At 38.4% G+C, this 16888-nt stretch overlaps 2 protein-coding genes across 2 annotated transcripts in view; one reads left to right on the top strand and one right to left on the bottom strand.

Annotated features, from left to right (window-relative positions):
• Window positions 1-859, top strand: part of LOC107599208 (apolipoprotein A-I-like) — a 3949-nt gene extending 3090 nt beyond the window's left edge. The window contains exon 4 of the mRNA XM_016290736.1: window positions 183-859. Coding sequence (XP_016146222.1) covers window positions 183-783 — 601 coding nt within the window. The 3' untranslated portion in view covers window positions 784-859. The remainder of the gene's footprint in view (window positions 1-182) is intronic.
• An 18-nt stretch (window positions 860-877) lies between these two features.
• LOC107599207 (RING finger protein 214-like) lies at window positions 878-9531 on the bottom strand. Its single transcript, XM_016290735.1, has 13 exons — window positions 9498-9531; window positions 6197-6337; window positions 5854-5987; window positions 5349-5417; window positions 5162-5258; window positions 4960-5048; window positions 4769-4856; window positions 4587-4682; window positions 2852-3411; window positions 2584-2701; window positions 2344-2493; window positions 1739-1831; window positions 878-1648 (listed from the first exon to the last, which is right to left on the bottom strand). The coding sequence occupies exons 1-13, from the start codon at window positions 9501-9503 to the stop codon at window positions 1586-1588; spliced, it is 1704 nt and encodes a 567-aa protein (XP_016146221.1). The 5' UTR covers window positions 9504-9531; the 3' UTR covers window positions 878-1585.
• Window positions 9532-16888: the final 7357 nt, after the last annotated feature.

The raw sequence follows: 16888 nt of genomic DNA, 5'->3' as shown, positions 1-16888 counted from the left end.
ACAAACCGCGGGGGGGGGGGGGGGGGGGGGGGGGGGGGGGGGGGGAACCTTGGGAGAAACCAGGCTCAGTTGGGTGGCCAGTTCTCGTCTGACCTTAATGAACAAGCAAAGTGTGATTTATGATTCCAGACTTTCACCTGAAATGGTTTGTGTTTCCCAAATTTATGTTCTTTTCTCTTCAGGGTGCAACTTTCAGAGAGCCTGACTAAGCTCCAAGATTATGCCCAGTCCACCTCCCAGACTCTGACTCCCTATGCTGAGACCATCTCCAACCAGTTCCTGGAGAACACCAAGCAGCTGCGCGAGCGTGTCATGACTGACGTCGAGGACCTCCGTTCCAAGCTGGAGCCCCACCGTGCTGAGCTGTACGGGGTGCTGCAGAAGCACTTTGACGAGTACCGTGAAAAGCTGGAGCCCGTCTTCCAGGAGTACGCCAACCTGAACCGTGAAAATGCTGATCAGCTGCGTGCCAAGCTGCAGCCCCTGTTGGAGGAGATGAGGCAGAAGTTCGAGACCAACGTTGAGGAGACCAAGTCTAAACTTGTGCCGATGGTCGAGGCCGTACGCACTAAGCTGACCGCGAGTCTGGAGGAACTGAAGACCATGGCCGCCCCATATGCTGAGGAATACAAGGAACAGCTGATGAAGGCTGTCGAGGAGGCCAGAGAGAAGCTTGCCCCACACACCCAGGACCTCCAGACACGCATGGAGCCCTACATGGAGAATGCCAGGGCCAGGTTTGCACAGGTGTATGAAACCATCTCCAAAGCCATCCAGGCATAAAAATGCACAAGGACTTTGCACACTCAGATCTTCAGACAACAGCAAAGAACAGATATTCTTGTGTCTGGAGATGGAAGGAGTGTAGATGCAAGGGTTGTGTTATGAATGTTTATTATGTTCAAGTTAAATAATCTTTGATGTAATAATGTAAACATATAAAATGCAAAAAAAAAAACTTTGCGTCAGTGTTTTCTTACATTCTGAAACAATATGGTATAATGTCCTAATACAGTTTTTATATTGAACAATATTATCATTTATTTAAAAAAGGGTAACTATAAGTGATTACAAAACATTTCCTCAATGTATAAAGCTCTCCACATAAAGGCCTCTGTTGATCCTTAATTTAATAAAATACACAAATAATATAACTGCAGCACTTTCCAGTTAAGTACTGTTTTCTATCACTTGGAAAAGTTCCGAAAGAAACATTTTATTTTGTTTTGGAGATTGTATGTATGGTATATGACCTTTATAAAAGCATACATAAGAGGATTAAACTTCAGGGTGTGTTTCAAAATCTTTGAATTAACACTGAATACTGAAAAAACGACTATTCATTTTGTGAGGATTTCCATTGATCTGCAAAGTAGCATCAATTAGTATAACAGCATACTGTCCTTATAATAATTATTAACTGACCAGGAATGGAACAATATGTTTTTATATTAACCAGAGTTATCATAGAATTACAAAAACTTAATTCTCAAGTGTCTTGATAACTATTTATATGATCATTCCACTTATTTTTTTGCAGGTATAGGCTCAGCTATGACTGTGTGTTTTCTCTTGAAGTCAGACCTTACTTGGATGGGCAGAAAGGACAGGAGTTATTCTTGCTGGTCTTGAGCCAAACACTAACACACTAAAGAAAAGGAGAGAAAAAACAGTTATTAGAACACAGACAAGGCAAATAATGTGCCTTAAATGTATTTTATGAAGGTTCCACACTCACTTCTTTGTGCATGGTATGGCAGCACTTGGTGTTGTACTGGCTTCCAGCATCCACAGGATTCTGACACATCAAACAAAATTTCCGGGTAGAGGACTGACAGAGACAGAGAAAAAGTGTGTATATTTATATGGTTTAAAAAAAAAACGAATGACCAAAGTATTTAAAGGTATTCTAACACATTCAAAAAAAATCCGAATACTGGTTTTCCTGGTTGGTTTATGGATATACCTTAGGAAATAATATGCAGTATTATAGTATTACCCTACTGTAAAATATAGTAGGGTTTTGTAATGAGATTAAAAAAACAGTAATAATCTTTGTTAATGTGTGTAAATATTTTGTTACAATATTCCCAAAAGATTGAATATCCTGTTGTATAGGGTTAATTTGTCTCTTTAAAGAACAAAGAAAAAAAAAACACTTTTTGTCTTAAGCTAATAGCATACATCCTGAATTAGGCATATTAGTTTTACACTTGATACATTTCTCCTTACCAAGAGAACAACTTCAGTATAAAAGTGGCACAGCTTTCCCTACACTCCCCTATAGTTCAGAGGATTTTGTTAAATGTGATTTAAGAAAAGGGGTTTAAAGTTAAATTCTACCTGCGGAGGTCTTGTGTGGAAGACCTGAGCAACTGGGGGTTGGAAATGAGGCCTCATGGGATGCGGTGGCTGGGCTACGGGACGCTGAATCGGACCAACTGAAGCAGGAAAGGCTCTTGGTCCAGATGGAGGTGCTATAGGCCCTGGATGCTATAACAGCGATAAAATTAAAAATGATACAGGCAATGCACAGAACAAAACGAACAATAAAAACACATTATGTACGAGTGAAATACACACCGGTTTTTGGATCTGCGCAAGTCTCAGTGCAACCTGCTGAGTAAGATCATCAATCGACATGCCAGCCATAGTACCACGCTCACTCTTGATTTGCTGTAGAACACGTGTCAACTGATCTCTAATGCAGACAAAAACAGAGATCAATTACAAAAAGCAATCAACAAACTGTGTCAAAGGAAGACAAAAAAAATCTACTAAAATTACACTGGTTCCTAAGAATGTACTTGGAAGGAAACAAGCTTATCAAAAAACTGTGTGATTTCAGTACCTTTTGCATTGTGGGAAATGTGAGCCCAGTCTCTCCAGCAACTTATCCAGTTTTCCTGCTGGCGCAGGATTGGAGGGAAGGGGCTGGGGGGAGGAGTTACGAGCAGACGTGGATGGCATGAATGTTTGGGGAAGGCGCACTGCAGCTTGGGGTTGAAAACTGGCTCCGTGATTATTTGGCAATACAACAAAGGCGCCTGCTGAGGCAGCTGGAACGCCTACATGTGTCTGTGGTAGGATCGGTGGGGCTGGTGTAACAGGTGCATGGGATGAGGTTTGAGACAGGGAGATCGTTTGCATGGGTATTTGAGGGGCAGGTGCATGAGTTGTCATGGGAACATAAATGTTTAGGACGTGTGCAGATTGTGGACCTATCGTGATGGGTAGGTATGGTGTGGTTTGAGGAGATGGGGCAGAAAGTGGCGGTGTGGCCCTTTGGGGTGGTGTGATTGAGGAGTGGAGTTGTGGGTGAACTATAGGAGGAGAAGTTGTTGTAGTCGGCAGACCACTGTTGAAAACGGGATGGGATGTAGGATTCTGAAGTGGACTCATTATCTCCAACTTCGGAAAGGGAAAAATAAATGATACACACAGAAAATATACATTACTTATATAATTACTTGTAAACTAAATCTATGCAAAAATAATGATTAAAAAATGAAATTTAAATAGTCACATTATATTCACAAAACATAAATATGACTGGATAGGCCATGTTTCGAACTGTGGAAAACCAGCTACTTTAAAATGGCTAGTTCATCAACTCTCTACCAGATTATCAATTCATCAACTCTCTACCAGATTATCAGTTCAACAACTCTCTACCAGATTATCAATTCATTAACTCTCTACCAGATTATCAGTTCAACAACTCTCTACCAGATTATCAGTTCAACAACTCTCTACCAGATTATCACTTCAACAACTCTATACCAGAATATCAGTTCAACATCTCTCTACCAGATTATCATTTTAACAACTCTCTACCAGATTATCAGTTCAACAACTCTCTACCAGATTATCAGTTCAACAACTCTCTACCAGATTATCAGTTCAACAACTCTCTACCAGATTATCAATTCAACAACTCTCTACCAGATTATCAGTTCAACAACTCTCTACCAGATTATCAGTTCAACAACTCTACCAGATTATCAGTTCAACAACTCTCTACCAGATTATCAATTCAACAACAGCATGGCATCATACACTAGCGTTCAATGGTTTGGGTGCAGTGAGAATTTTTTTGAAAGAAATTAATACTTCTATTCAGCAAGGACACATTAATTTGATCAAAAGTGTTACAATGTTGCAAAATATTTCTATTTCAAATAATTGCTGTTCTTTTGAACTTACTATTAATCAATGAATCATTAAAGTGTATCATGGTTTCCTCAAAACTTTATTTTTACATGGATAAGAAATTATCCTTGAGCACCAAATCAGCATATTAGAATGATTTCTGAAGGATCATGTGACACTGAAGACTGGAGTAATAGCTGCTGAAAATTCAGCTGTGCCATCACAGGAATAAATTATATTTTGAAATATAGTTTTCCCTTGTAATAATATTTCACAATATTATTGTATTTACTGTATTTTCGATCAAATAAATGCTGCCTTGGTGACAACGCAACACTTTCAAAAACATCAAAAAATTAAAAATAAATAAACTTTTGAACGGCAATGTACCTCCAACCCTAGGCCATACAGTATATGAATGAACTGACACTTACTGTAGGCACTGGTGGAAGATGCGGGAGCACGACTGAAGGCAAACTGTCCAGCTGTTCACCTCTCAGTAGGAGTAGATGGTTTTCATTAAACTTATTCTGTGAATGAAAAACAGAAGGACAGAGTGAGAGAATCTGCTATCTCCCTTCACCTGTAATCCACCTATATTAGCTCCTCCCCTCACCTTTAGTCCCACCAGATTGCTGCGGATGACCGCTACATTCTGCTCCCACTTCTGCTGCTGGAGCAGGTGGTTCTGGGAAGGATTTAATCTGTCCAGAATAAGCACAAATCATATAAGATCATATCACCTTTACGCATACAAACATATTGCACATGCATACCTCTCAACACACATTAATTTACACACAATACCTGAGAAAATTCCGATATTTTTCAGCGTCTGCAATCCAGTCCTCCACTTGAGAAAGCGCAAGCTCTTTCTGCATCTCTAACGCAGCTATCTGCTCACACAGACACAGGTAAAAAAATATACAGTCAGACAGTAATATACATGATTCATTACACTGTCTGTGAGATTTCTAGAAGATGTTTGCTGTGAAGGTGCAGCTTTTACCTCATCTTGAAGAACGGTCTGACTGGCCTGCTCTGCCTGTCTGCAGAGTGTCTCCATTTCCACCCTCAGGTCAGCTATTTCCTGCTCCCAGGACAGCCTGTCACATACACAAGCACAAAAAAAAACAGATAAACACAGATACAGAGACATTGTAGGTATTTCTTCTTTTATGTTTTTAATTTTTTACTTTTCTTGATTCTGTTCCTCAATCAGCATCTTGAGTTTCTTTTCTGTGTCCTCCAGCTCCTGAGCCAGTCTAAAACACACACAAATCTTATTTAAATTCAATGACCCATCCAATATTATGTGCATTCAGCAAGGACACATACAATTGATCAATAGTGACCAAAAGACATTTTTAATGTACAAGTTATTTTTCAAAAAAAAAAAAAGAAAAGAAAAGAAAAAATGCTGTTTTTTAAAAGTTTATATTCATCAAAGAATCCTGAAATAAATGTATCAGTTTCCACAAAAACATTAAGCAGCAAAACTGTTTTCAACATTGATGATAAATGTTTCCGGAGCTTTGCCATCAAAGAAATTAATTACATCTTAAAGTATATTAAAATAGAATATGGTTAAATTGTGATAATATTACTGTTTCACAGTAGTTTTGATCAAATAAATGCAAACTAATTTTAAACAGCAGTGTATATTCTGCCCCAAGCGCACAGCTGGATTTGATAAAATACCTTGTTTTCTCATCTTCCATCCGCTCTTTCTCTGCAGTAAGATCTTGCCGCTTTACCATGAAGTTTTTCCGTGTGGTCTTGCTGCTATTCAGCTCCAATTTAACTTGCAAAGATTCAATTTTTTCTATAAAACACTATACAAATAAAAAACAAACGACATTTCAACAATAAAAATTAGATAATACCAGAGGCTTTTGACTAAGACGCTTCTGCACAAAGTAGCATTCCCTAGTGAGTTCAAAGGAGATTAAGCACTGCTATTCAAATAACCATGTGTAAATGTCAAAACCTCTACAGATTGGATATAGTGGTAGTTTCTTGATGTAAAGATGTGATGCTGAACCTGGTACTGATGATTTCCGTCAACTCTTGTCTTGCCATGACTGCGGACATGGAGGTTGTGCTCCTCCTGCTCTGCTGCATGCTGCTTCATAAGGGCCTCATACTGCTCACTCAGCTCAATACTGCAGTCTTCTAAAGCACGCTACAGAGAAAGAGAGAAAGATAGATATACATTAGGGTCTGAAAGTCTGAGAAATTTGAAGAAGATTATTATTCCAGGAAATAAAGAGAACAAGAAAACAACAACAAAAATTAATATTTACTTTGAACTCCACACAAATTCACATTTCCAAAAACATCTAACACACATTTATAAACTCCACAAACAGTTAAACAAAAAAAGAGCAGGGTTCCAAGGCAGATTTTTCTTCCAAATTCAAATTTAGAAAACAAGTTTGACATTTTTGCTACAAATCTTTCAAAAGAACAATAACAAGGTTGTTCTGTCCAGCAGTACAAGGCTGAAGTCTCTCTCTCACACACACACACACACACAAATACAGGTTACACTGTCATGCAAACCCATTACAAATTTAAAGCAAAACATGTTTTGGCCAATTTATGAGCATTTCAAGGACCACTTCAAATGTCCTTACAAATAACTGTTCATCATGTTTCACTATATTTGTGAGGATATTTTCAAGCGTGTTGTTCGCTAGCATAGCTTGTACACATACACACACACACACACACACACACACACACACACACACAGGTTTCCCTGTTGTATGGAGACCAACTTTATGATCATCACCTGTGGGGACCACCCTTTCTAAAGGTTTTAGAGGTCTGAAAAAAATATGGAAAACCATTGCCTATACACAACTTCAAATGTCTGAACTGATGAAGTAATGACTTCACCATGCTAAATTCGGACTTCTAAAAAAATTGAGTGAACATGCCTGATAGGGACCTTATTTGTATATTATTTGCATAATACACACACATTCCCACTTGATTTGTGGGGACCTTGCAACAACATGTAAGTTTTAAGAAATCTGCTGCTTTTAAATGCCGTAGATGAAGTGAGCCAACATTGGTTGCTTTGGATTAGGCCTAAAAGCTTTTAGAGCTGGAAAGTAAAATGTTGTTTCGATATTGTTTTTCAATGCTTTTAATTTTTTTTATTTAGGAGTAGGTTGATTATTATTATTTGAAGTAATATTGATAGAGCTTTCAAGTGGGGCTGGTAAGATTTTTAAAATGTTTTTGAAAGAAAACATATATATATGCTTTCAAAGGTTGCATTTATTTGATCAAAAATACAGTAAAATCAGTAATAATGTGAAATATTATTAACATTTTAAATTAACATTTAGTTTTTAATATATATATTTTTTCATTATATCAATGTAAGTGTCTTAACTCTCACTTTTCATCAGCTGAATGTGTCCTTGCTGAATGAAAGTAAGTATTATTATTATTTTAAAATCTTACAGACTTTTTGAATGGTAGTTTACTTGTTTAGCAACAACAAATTATTTACTATTAATTATCAAACTATTTGTGTGAATTTGAAATGGGCAGGAAATGGAAGTTGACAGGAAAAGGAAGTAAATGAATTACAATGACAAGAAATTAATTGCATGCTGAGAACTTTGTCCTGACAAACTTGGCTTTTCAAGTTGAAAATGAGTTATTAATTATTAATATAATTTCTTTGTGTTTCAATTAATTCCACTTCCTTGCATTCAAATTTAAATTGGAATTCTGCATCCTGAAAATGAGTTGCAAAATTAAAAGGCCTTTCAATTCAGTTCTGCATGGCACGCAACCATGCTGTTTTTGAGCACGAGAATTCCCATGCAGCCTATATTAATATTGTGTTCAGAGTAATAATGCACCTAGATTCTCTGTATCTGCTGCCCCTTGTGGTGTGGAGATCACTTTATCTCCATTTAGTCGGAGCTATAGTGTGAAAAGCACACAGAACCAGCAAACCCAAAAATGTCACACAATCACAAGGGATAAAGTCAGAGCAACGTCCGCTCCCTTTCCCCTGGTCAACACACACACACACACACACACACACACAAATACAGGTTACACTGTCATGCAAACCCATTACAAATTTAAAGCAAAACATGTTTTGGCCAATTTATGAGCATTTCAAGGACCACTTCAAATGTCCTTACAAATAACTGTTCATCATGTTTCACTATATTTGTGAGGATATTTTCAAGCGTGTTGTTCGCTAGCATAGCTTGTACACATACACACACACACACACACACACACACACACACACACACAGGTTTCCCTGTTGTATGGAGACCAACTTTATGATCATCACCTGTGGGGACCACCCTTTCTAAAGGTTTTAGAGGTCTGAAAAAAATATGGAAAACCATTGCCTATACACAACTTCAAATGTCTGAACTGATGAAGTAATGACTTCACCATGCTAAATTCGGACTTCTAAAAAAATTGAGTGAACATGCCTGATAGGGACCTTATTTGTATATTATTTGCATAATACACACACATTCCCACTTGATTTGTGGGGACCTTGCAACAACATGTATATTAGTAATGATAAACGCATTTATAACAAGTAAATCAGATTGCATTTGTCCATTTGTACCTCTACAATTATGTAAAATGAAAAGATACAGTAGTAGTAGAAAACTAGTTTAAATTTTACAACTTAGCTAAGATTAGTTGGTTCCTAAGTAGTATTTGAGATGGGTCCTGCAATTGGTGATAGTGATGCATAGATTCACTCTTGCATAGAACACCTACCCCCAGTTTCACAGACAAGGCTTAAGCCTAGTCCTAGACTAAAATGTAAATCTGAGCTGTTTCAACTGAAAGAAACTTGCATTGCCTGATCTTAAAACATGTCAGTGCCTTTGTTTTGTCTTAAGATGAACTCCAGTAACGCTTTTTTTCCCTAAGGCATGTTTATAAAAATTACTTAAATGTCCTAATTGAACTATGGCTTAATCCTGGTTTAGGCTAAGCCCTGTCTATGAAACCGGGCCCTAGTGTTCTGTATATAGTCATCGTCACAACATGCAGATTTTTGGTTTGATTGATTGATTGACTGATGTTCCTAGGTTTCACAGGAATAGCAGTGTGATTGAAGTGTACAGAAAAACTTCTGTATTCACATATGAAGGATTGAAATTGTCTTCAAACGATTTTGTTTAATTGTAATGATTTAAGTGTATATCCACAGCTAACCATCAGCTACTAGTTCTCCTGATAATTCCACAGCCAACCATCAGCTACTAGTTCCCCTCATAATTCTTAAAGTGTTAGTTCACCCAAAAATGAAAATTCTGTCATTAATTACTCACCCTCATGTCGTTTCAAACACGTAAGACCTTCGTTCATCTTTGGAACACAAATTAAGATATTTTTGATGGAATCTGAGAGCTGTCTGACCCTGCATAGTCAGCAACGCAACTGAAATGTTCCCAAGTCCAGAGACGTAGGAAGGAGATCTGTAAAATAATCCATGTGACATCAGTGGTTCATCCGCAAGTATACGAAGCTACGAGAATATTTTTTGTGCGCAAAAGAAAAACATTTGTCTCCTCCGCATCACCCTTTTTTTTTCTTTACGCACGCTCGTCTGTCGCTTTAAATTCTCGAGCTCGTTACAGCAGGATTGATTCAGATTGGGTGTTACTGTTTTTGTTGTTCATCAGCTGGAAAGAAATTCCTCTGAAAGGGATTCCAACGATATTGTCTCTCTGTGCCTTGATTGTTTTAGCAGTGGTGTGGACTGTGCTATTCTTTAATATTCAGAATGATTTTTAGAACTATATCTTTATCGTTATCGTCCTTGGTGTGGCGACTAAATAAACCTCAAGACATCAAATCATTTAATTTGCTGAATGTAACTTTTAATGAGTACAACTTTACAAACATTTACAAAGTCAAATAAACCCTGCAAATAAATATTTATATTAAAATGTATAAAAAAATTACTGAGACAGAACGTAAGTGAAAAAAGGTCAAAACTGTAAAATTGTTTAACAAGGTTTGCTATTGCATTCCAGCTTGTGGCCTTCATCAGACATCTTAAATCATATAGCATTTTTTTTTTTATATGGAAACACCTTATTTGTCACCCATGTCCTCTGTTGGACACTCCCGTTGCTTCTTTTTCAACCTGTGATAAATATCTTTGTAGGTGCCCCACTGGCCAATGTGTGTGGATATAAATTATTGTTGAATAAATCAATTCTTATTTTAAAATAATAAATAAATCATTATTATTTTTTTGTTTTGCTTCACACTCTATTTGAAATGTTATTTGCAGTATAAGTTTCTGATGAAAGCTACAAGCTAAAAAGCACAGGGGCCCGTTCTTCGTACGTCGCTAACTCAGTTAGCTAACTCAGTCTGGATTTGATTGTTGACGATTTGGCATGATCTTGAATTGTTTGGTTCTTCGAAGCTCATCCCGGAGTTGCTGTAATAGCAACAGGTCCGTTAACTTAAACCTGCTCGGGAGCAGGCTTATTTAATGTAAACAGGATTAGATTGCATCTTTTTAAGCAGAATTGACACTTAATATCTGTCCACTACCACCGCTACTTTTTTTTCTATTAGTTTTTTTACAAGAGTACCCTACTAATCCAGGGACAATCATTTAAAATAATAATCATTTAAAAATTAATTTAAAGATAATATAATAATGTTGTGTAGTCTTTAATACTATAGACACAGCCAGTTTTACTCACTGAAAGATTTATTCAACATAAAATTATTACTTCATAATTGTATTCGAGTCTTACACACATGCTATACAGATAATGTAGAGCTGTGCATTAATTTGAGTGATGACAGCTATTATAGGATTGGCTTGATGGAGCGCAGGAGATGCAGATAACATGATCTTGACCCTTAAGAAACTTTAATTAATGCCATCACGTAACAAATCTGTTCAAATATAAAATTAAATGAATTGCTAATTACTACATTGAAATAAAAATGTAAAGCCTGTACAAATATTAGAAACCGTGAATATAAATAATTGGAAATCATGTAAAAAATGTAAATAAAAACAGTGCATATTTCATTTATCCATTATAACATATATGTAGTTTTGTTCGCTTGGCTGTTTCCTTATAAAATTTGTCAAATTTTTCGTCAGGTGTCTTTTTTTAATTCTATGATGTCATTACGTTGCTGTCTTGCCGCCAGCCAATCGCTGCATTGCTGATCGTGGTTCCGAGTATCGATACATAGCCCCTTTTAAACCAACCCACGAGCGCGCAATTATCTCAGATAACTCAATCCAGCCATACTAATCATCAACAACAGGTGCGTTCAAAGAACCGAATTAGCCAGATCCTGATTAGCGCGATGATATCATCTTGGATGTGATATTTAATCTAGGATGTAATAAGCGACGAACGAAGAACGGGCCCCTGGTCTTACAATAAAGTTGCTTAATATCCTACAAGTTCAATCATGACAACTCTCAGAAGATTTTAGCATGGTGATGGATATGACAATGTTAATGTATTTGGTCTTGGTGGAATAGATCTGCTACGCTGCTGCTGAATTGCTGCTCCGTTGGTTATTGCTGTAGTTGTAGATTATTGCTGCTGCTGCAAGCAAGTACAGGAACTTGCTACTGCCAATGCATATGGCGATACGGTGCCGTGAGTATTTAAGACACACTGCTGCTGCACAAATAGCATAAAACTAACCCCCCAACAAAGCTGGAAGAAGAAAACAAAACAATTAAATATGTATGCTGCTACTATACAATAATATGCTTAAAATTATCCCTATAATATAAAAGATAAAACCCCCCTTAGAACAAGCAGATCTATTGCCAAGACATATGTACTGCTAGAGCTGTGAGACCGTGTGTTTGCTATCTATCTATCGGAGTGAGCCTGGGCTGGCTTTGTCAAATGGCTTAATGCTAGTGAACTATTGCTGTGTGTACCTGATAGGTTGACCAGATAGCTTAAACTAGTGACCTGAGTTAAATGTGTTTCTGGGGTAATGGAGCCCAGATAAATTAACTAGTGGATTAACAATGTGAACCTGGGTGCTGTACCCTTAGGTTTATCAGCCATACTAATCATCAACAACAGGTGCGTTCAAAGAACCGAATTAGCCAGATCCTGATTAGCGCGATGATATCATCTTGGATGTGATATTTAATCTAGGATGTAATAAGCGACGAACGAAGAACGGGCCCCTGGTCTTACAATAAAGTTGCTTAATATCCTACAAGTTCAATCATGACAACTCTCAGAAGATTTTAGCATGGTGATGGATATGACAATGTTAATGTATTTGGTCTTGGTGGAATAGATCTGCTACGCTGCTGCTGAATTGCTGCTCTGTTGGTTATTGCTGTAGTTGTAGATTATTGCTGCTGCTGCAAGCAAGTACAGGAACTTGCTACTGCCAATGCATATGGCGATACGGTGCCGTGAGTATTTAAGACACACTGCTGCTGCACAAATAGCATAAAACTAACCCCCCAACAAAGCTGGAAGAAGAAAACAAAACAATTAAATATGTATGCTGCTACTATACAATAATATGCTTAAAATTATCCCTATAATATAAAAGATAAAACCCCCCTTAGAACAAGCAGATCTATTGCCAAGACATATGTACTGCTAGAGCTGTGAGACCGTGTGTTTGCTATCTATCTATCGGAGTGAGCCTGGGCTGGCTTTGTCAAATGGCTTAATGCTAGTGAACTATTGCTGTGTGTACCTGATAGGTTGACCAGATAGCTTAAACTAGTGACCTGAGTTAAATGTGTTTCTGGGGTAATGGAGCCCAGATAAATTAACTAGTGGATTAACAATGTGAACCTGGGTGCTGTACCCTTAGGTTTATTTAACTAATGACCTAAATAACTATGTGTGTCTGAGCCAATAGCTCAAACGTACCTAGGTAGAAATGCGCACTGTGTCATTAACAAACAGGAATCACACTGTAGGCTGATAGATGAAGTAACCCCCAGCAACCACCTGACTCGGGCTCGGGCGGCCTGAGCAAATAGTTTTAAATTTGTCATTCAAGAGTTGTATTTGTATGCGTCATGCCCAGGACTAAATCTGCCTCAAAAGCAGCTGCTCATTTATTTTGATAATTTAAAATATTTATATTGCATATTAAAGGTGCAATAGGTGATTGTCTTTAGAAACATTTTTTGTTATGCTGGTTGAAAGTCTCTTCACATCCCGATAGCAATCATTAAGTTAAGTGGTCTAAATGTATTTATCTGTATTTATATATTCTGTGGAAGGTGTAGGACCAGTGGTGAAGTGGAGGGTATACGCAGGTATACGGCATATTCCCACTTCTTTATCAGTCGGCTTTGCGTATACCCACTTCTAAATCCCCTCTGATGCGCATCATTCATTAGTGTCCTGCATTAGGCAAAATCATGACAGTCCACCACATGAACCCAAGCTAATCCAATCGCATGTAAAAAAACAAACAAAAGAACAAAACAAATATTCCCTAAAAACACCCAGTAAAGACAGTGATGCGGTCAGGACCGTGACACTGGCTTCCTTTGAAATATGTTTGATGATGGCGCCTGTGCCCTCGTCCTCCGTCCCCGACCCTAGTCAGAGAGGATGCCGATTGCCGACAGTGACAGAGATGCTGCTTCTGACAAAATGTTAATTGCTGCAGTCTTTTTTTTTTTTTTTGAATTATTGCTAAATCTGCACCTCTTCTGTGGCAAATTTTAATTTCATAATGATTCTTACTCAGTGAAGTCAAGCAGCAAAAGTTAAGTGACAATATGCAAATACTACTGGCCCATTTTGTTGTGAACTAAATATACAAGACTAGCTCTACACGTCACTGTTTATAACACATGGTGTTCATCTTTTGCCTGGTCGCTTTAAAAAACTGGGGCATAAATTAAGAGTATACCCACTTCTCCAGGCACCACTACACCAAGAAATGTTCATCCAATCAAAACGCTCGGTCAGAGCATTTTAATTGGCTTTCCTACCTGCCTGTTAACATATGTATTAGCATACCTCTGCGCACCCGGTTCGCTCAGACAGGATACGTCATCAGTGCGTTCACGCACGCTGTGCAGACAGAGCGAGAATGGCAGACAAACATCAATAACCCGATCTTCCTTCCTGGTACTGTAGTACTTTTAACGTTTTCTCACCGGTGAATGACACATGATGTAGCCTAGCGGTTCCCAATTCCATTCCTCGTGCCTCCCTGCTCTGCATATTTTGCATGTCTCGCTTAGTTAACACACACGATAGATAACCAGCTCGTTAGAAGTGAGCTACGTGCATGAACTGTGTTCCAATCAATATGATCCCTACACAGTGTTCATTGTTCCCTACACCCCGAACAGGGGAAATTCGTTGAAGTTTACTTCACTTCGGAACATTCATTCACGGATTTGGACTGCGCAGCAACTTCACACACAGACGAAACTTACTAGAGAAGTGTGAAGTGTGCGCGAGGATTGGAATTGGGAACTGCTGGTGTAGCCTATTGTAGTAATGTTGTCTCTGGTTTTCTAGTCTGTGAGCATATATGCGTTCAGGGGGCGTGGCTTTGGATGGCTATCGCAGGGAGGGTGGGCCGTTGGCTTTCAGTGCTATCAGGCTAAAGTTAGCATTTTCCAAGATCTCCTACTGCACCTTTAAGAACAATAATGTTTGCATTGTATGAACACATCATTGCTAAAGGCATGGCTCGTTCCAAGATGGTCTTGAGCAAGACACTACAGTGACTTTATTTAAATGCAGTTATCTGCTTTTATAATAATTGTGTCCAAATTAAAATTCGCAACAGAAATGCTGTGCATGCTGCTGCTGAGAAAAATTTAGATGACTGAATGCCTATGCAAGCTGCTGCTACTGCACAAGAGACTGAAAATAGTTTTAAATTTGTCATTCAAGAGTTGTATTTGTATGCGTCATGCCCAGGACTAAATCTGCCTCAAAAGCAGCTGCTCATTTATTTTGATAATTTAAAATATTTATATTGCATATTAAAGGTGCAATAGGTGATTGTCTTTAGAAACATTTTTTGTTATGCTGGTTGAAAGTCTCTTCACATCCCGATAGCAATCATTAAGTTAAGTGGTCTAAATGTATTTATCTGTATTTATATATTCTGTGGAAGGTGTAGGACCAGTGGTGAAGTGGAGGGTATACGCAGGTATACGGCATATACCCACTTCTTTATCAGTCGGCTTTGCGTATACCCACTTCTAAATCCCCTCTGATGCGCATCATTCATTAGTGTCCTGCATTAGGCAAAATCATGACAGTCCACCACATGAACCCAAGCTAATCCAATCGCATGTAAAAAAACAAACAAAAGAACAAAACAAATATTCCCTAAAAACACCCAGTAAAGACAGTGATGCGGTCAGGACCGTGACACTGGCTTCCTTTGAAATATGTTTGATGATGGCGCCTGTGCCCTCGTCCTCCGTCCCCGACCCTAGTCAGAGAGGATGCCGATTGCCGACAGTGACAGAGATGCTGCTTCTGACAAAATGTTAATTGCTGCAGTCTTTTTTTTTTTTTTTGAATTATTGCTAAATCTGCACCTCTTCTGTGGCAAATTTTAATTTCATAATGATTCTTACTCAGTGAAGTCAAGCAGCAAAAGTTAAGTGACAATATGCAAATACTACTGGCCCATTTTGTTGTGAACTAAATATACAAGACTAGCTCTACACGTCACTGTTTATAACACATGGTGTTCATCTTTTGCCTGGTCGCTTTAAAAAACTGGGGCATAAATTAAGAGTATACCCACTTCTCCAGGCACCACTACACCAAGAAATGTTCATCCAATCAAAACGCTCGGTCAGAGCATTTTAATTGGCTTTCCTACCTGCCTGTTAACATATGTATTAGCATACCTCTGCGCACCCGGTTCGCTCAGACAGGATACGTCATCAGTGCGTTCACGCACGCTGTGCAGACAGAGCGAGAATGGCAGACAAACATCAATAACCCGATCTTCCTTCCTGGTACTGTAGTACTTTTAACGTTTTCTCACCGGTGAATGACACATGATGTAGCCTAGCGGTTCCCAATTCCATTCCTCGTGCCTCCCTGCTCTGCATATTTTGCATGTCTCGCTTAGTTAACACACACGATAGATAACCAGCTCGTTAGAAGTGAGCTACGTGCATGAACTGTGTTCCAATCAATATGATCCCTACACAGTGTTCATTGTTCCCTACACCCCGAACAGGGGAAATTCGTTGAAGTTTACTTCACTTCGGAACATTCATTCACGGATTTGGACTGCGCAGCAACTTCACACACAGACGAAACTTACTAGAGAAGTGTGAAGTGTGCGCGAGGATTGGAATTGGGAACTGCTGGTGTAGCCTATTGTAGTAATGTTGTCTCTGGTTTTCTAGTCTGTGAGCATATATGCGTTCAGGGGGCGTGGCTTTGGATGGCTATCGCAGGGAGGGTGGGCCGTTGGCTTTCAGTGCTATCAGGCTAAAGTTAGCATTTTCCAAGATCTCCTACTGCACCTTTAAGAACAATAATGTTTGCATTGTATGAACACATCATTGCTAAAGGCATGGCTCGTTCCAAGATGGTCTTGAGCAAGACACTACAGTGACTTTATTTAAATGCAGTTATCTGCTTTTATAATAATTGTGTCCAAATTAAAATTCGCAACAGAAATGCTGTGCATGCTGCTGCTGAGAAAAATTTAGATGACTGAATGC

Source organism: Sinocyclocheilus grahami, unplaced genomic scaffold, assembly GCF_001515645.1.
Source record: "Sinocyclocheilus grahami isolate Dianchi unplaced genomic scaffold, SAMN03320097.WGS_v1.1 scaffold262.1, whole genome shotgun sequence".
NCBI lineage: Eukaryota > Metazoa > Chordata > Actinopteri > Cypriniformes > Cyprinidae > Sinocyclocheilus > Sinocyclocheilus grahami.
Note: the sequence above shows the minus strand (reverse complement) of the source record. Positions and strands in the feature narration are given on the sequence as shown.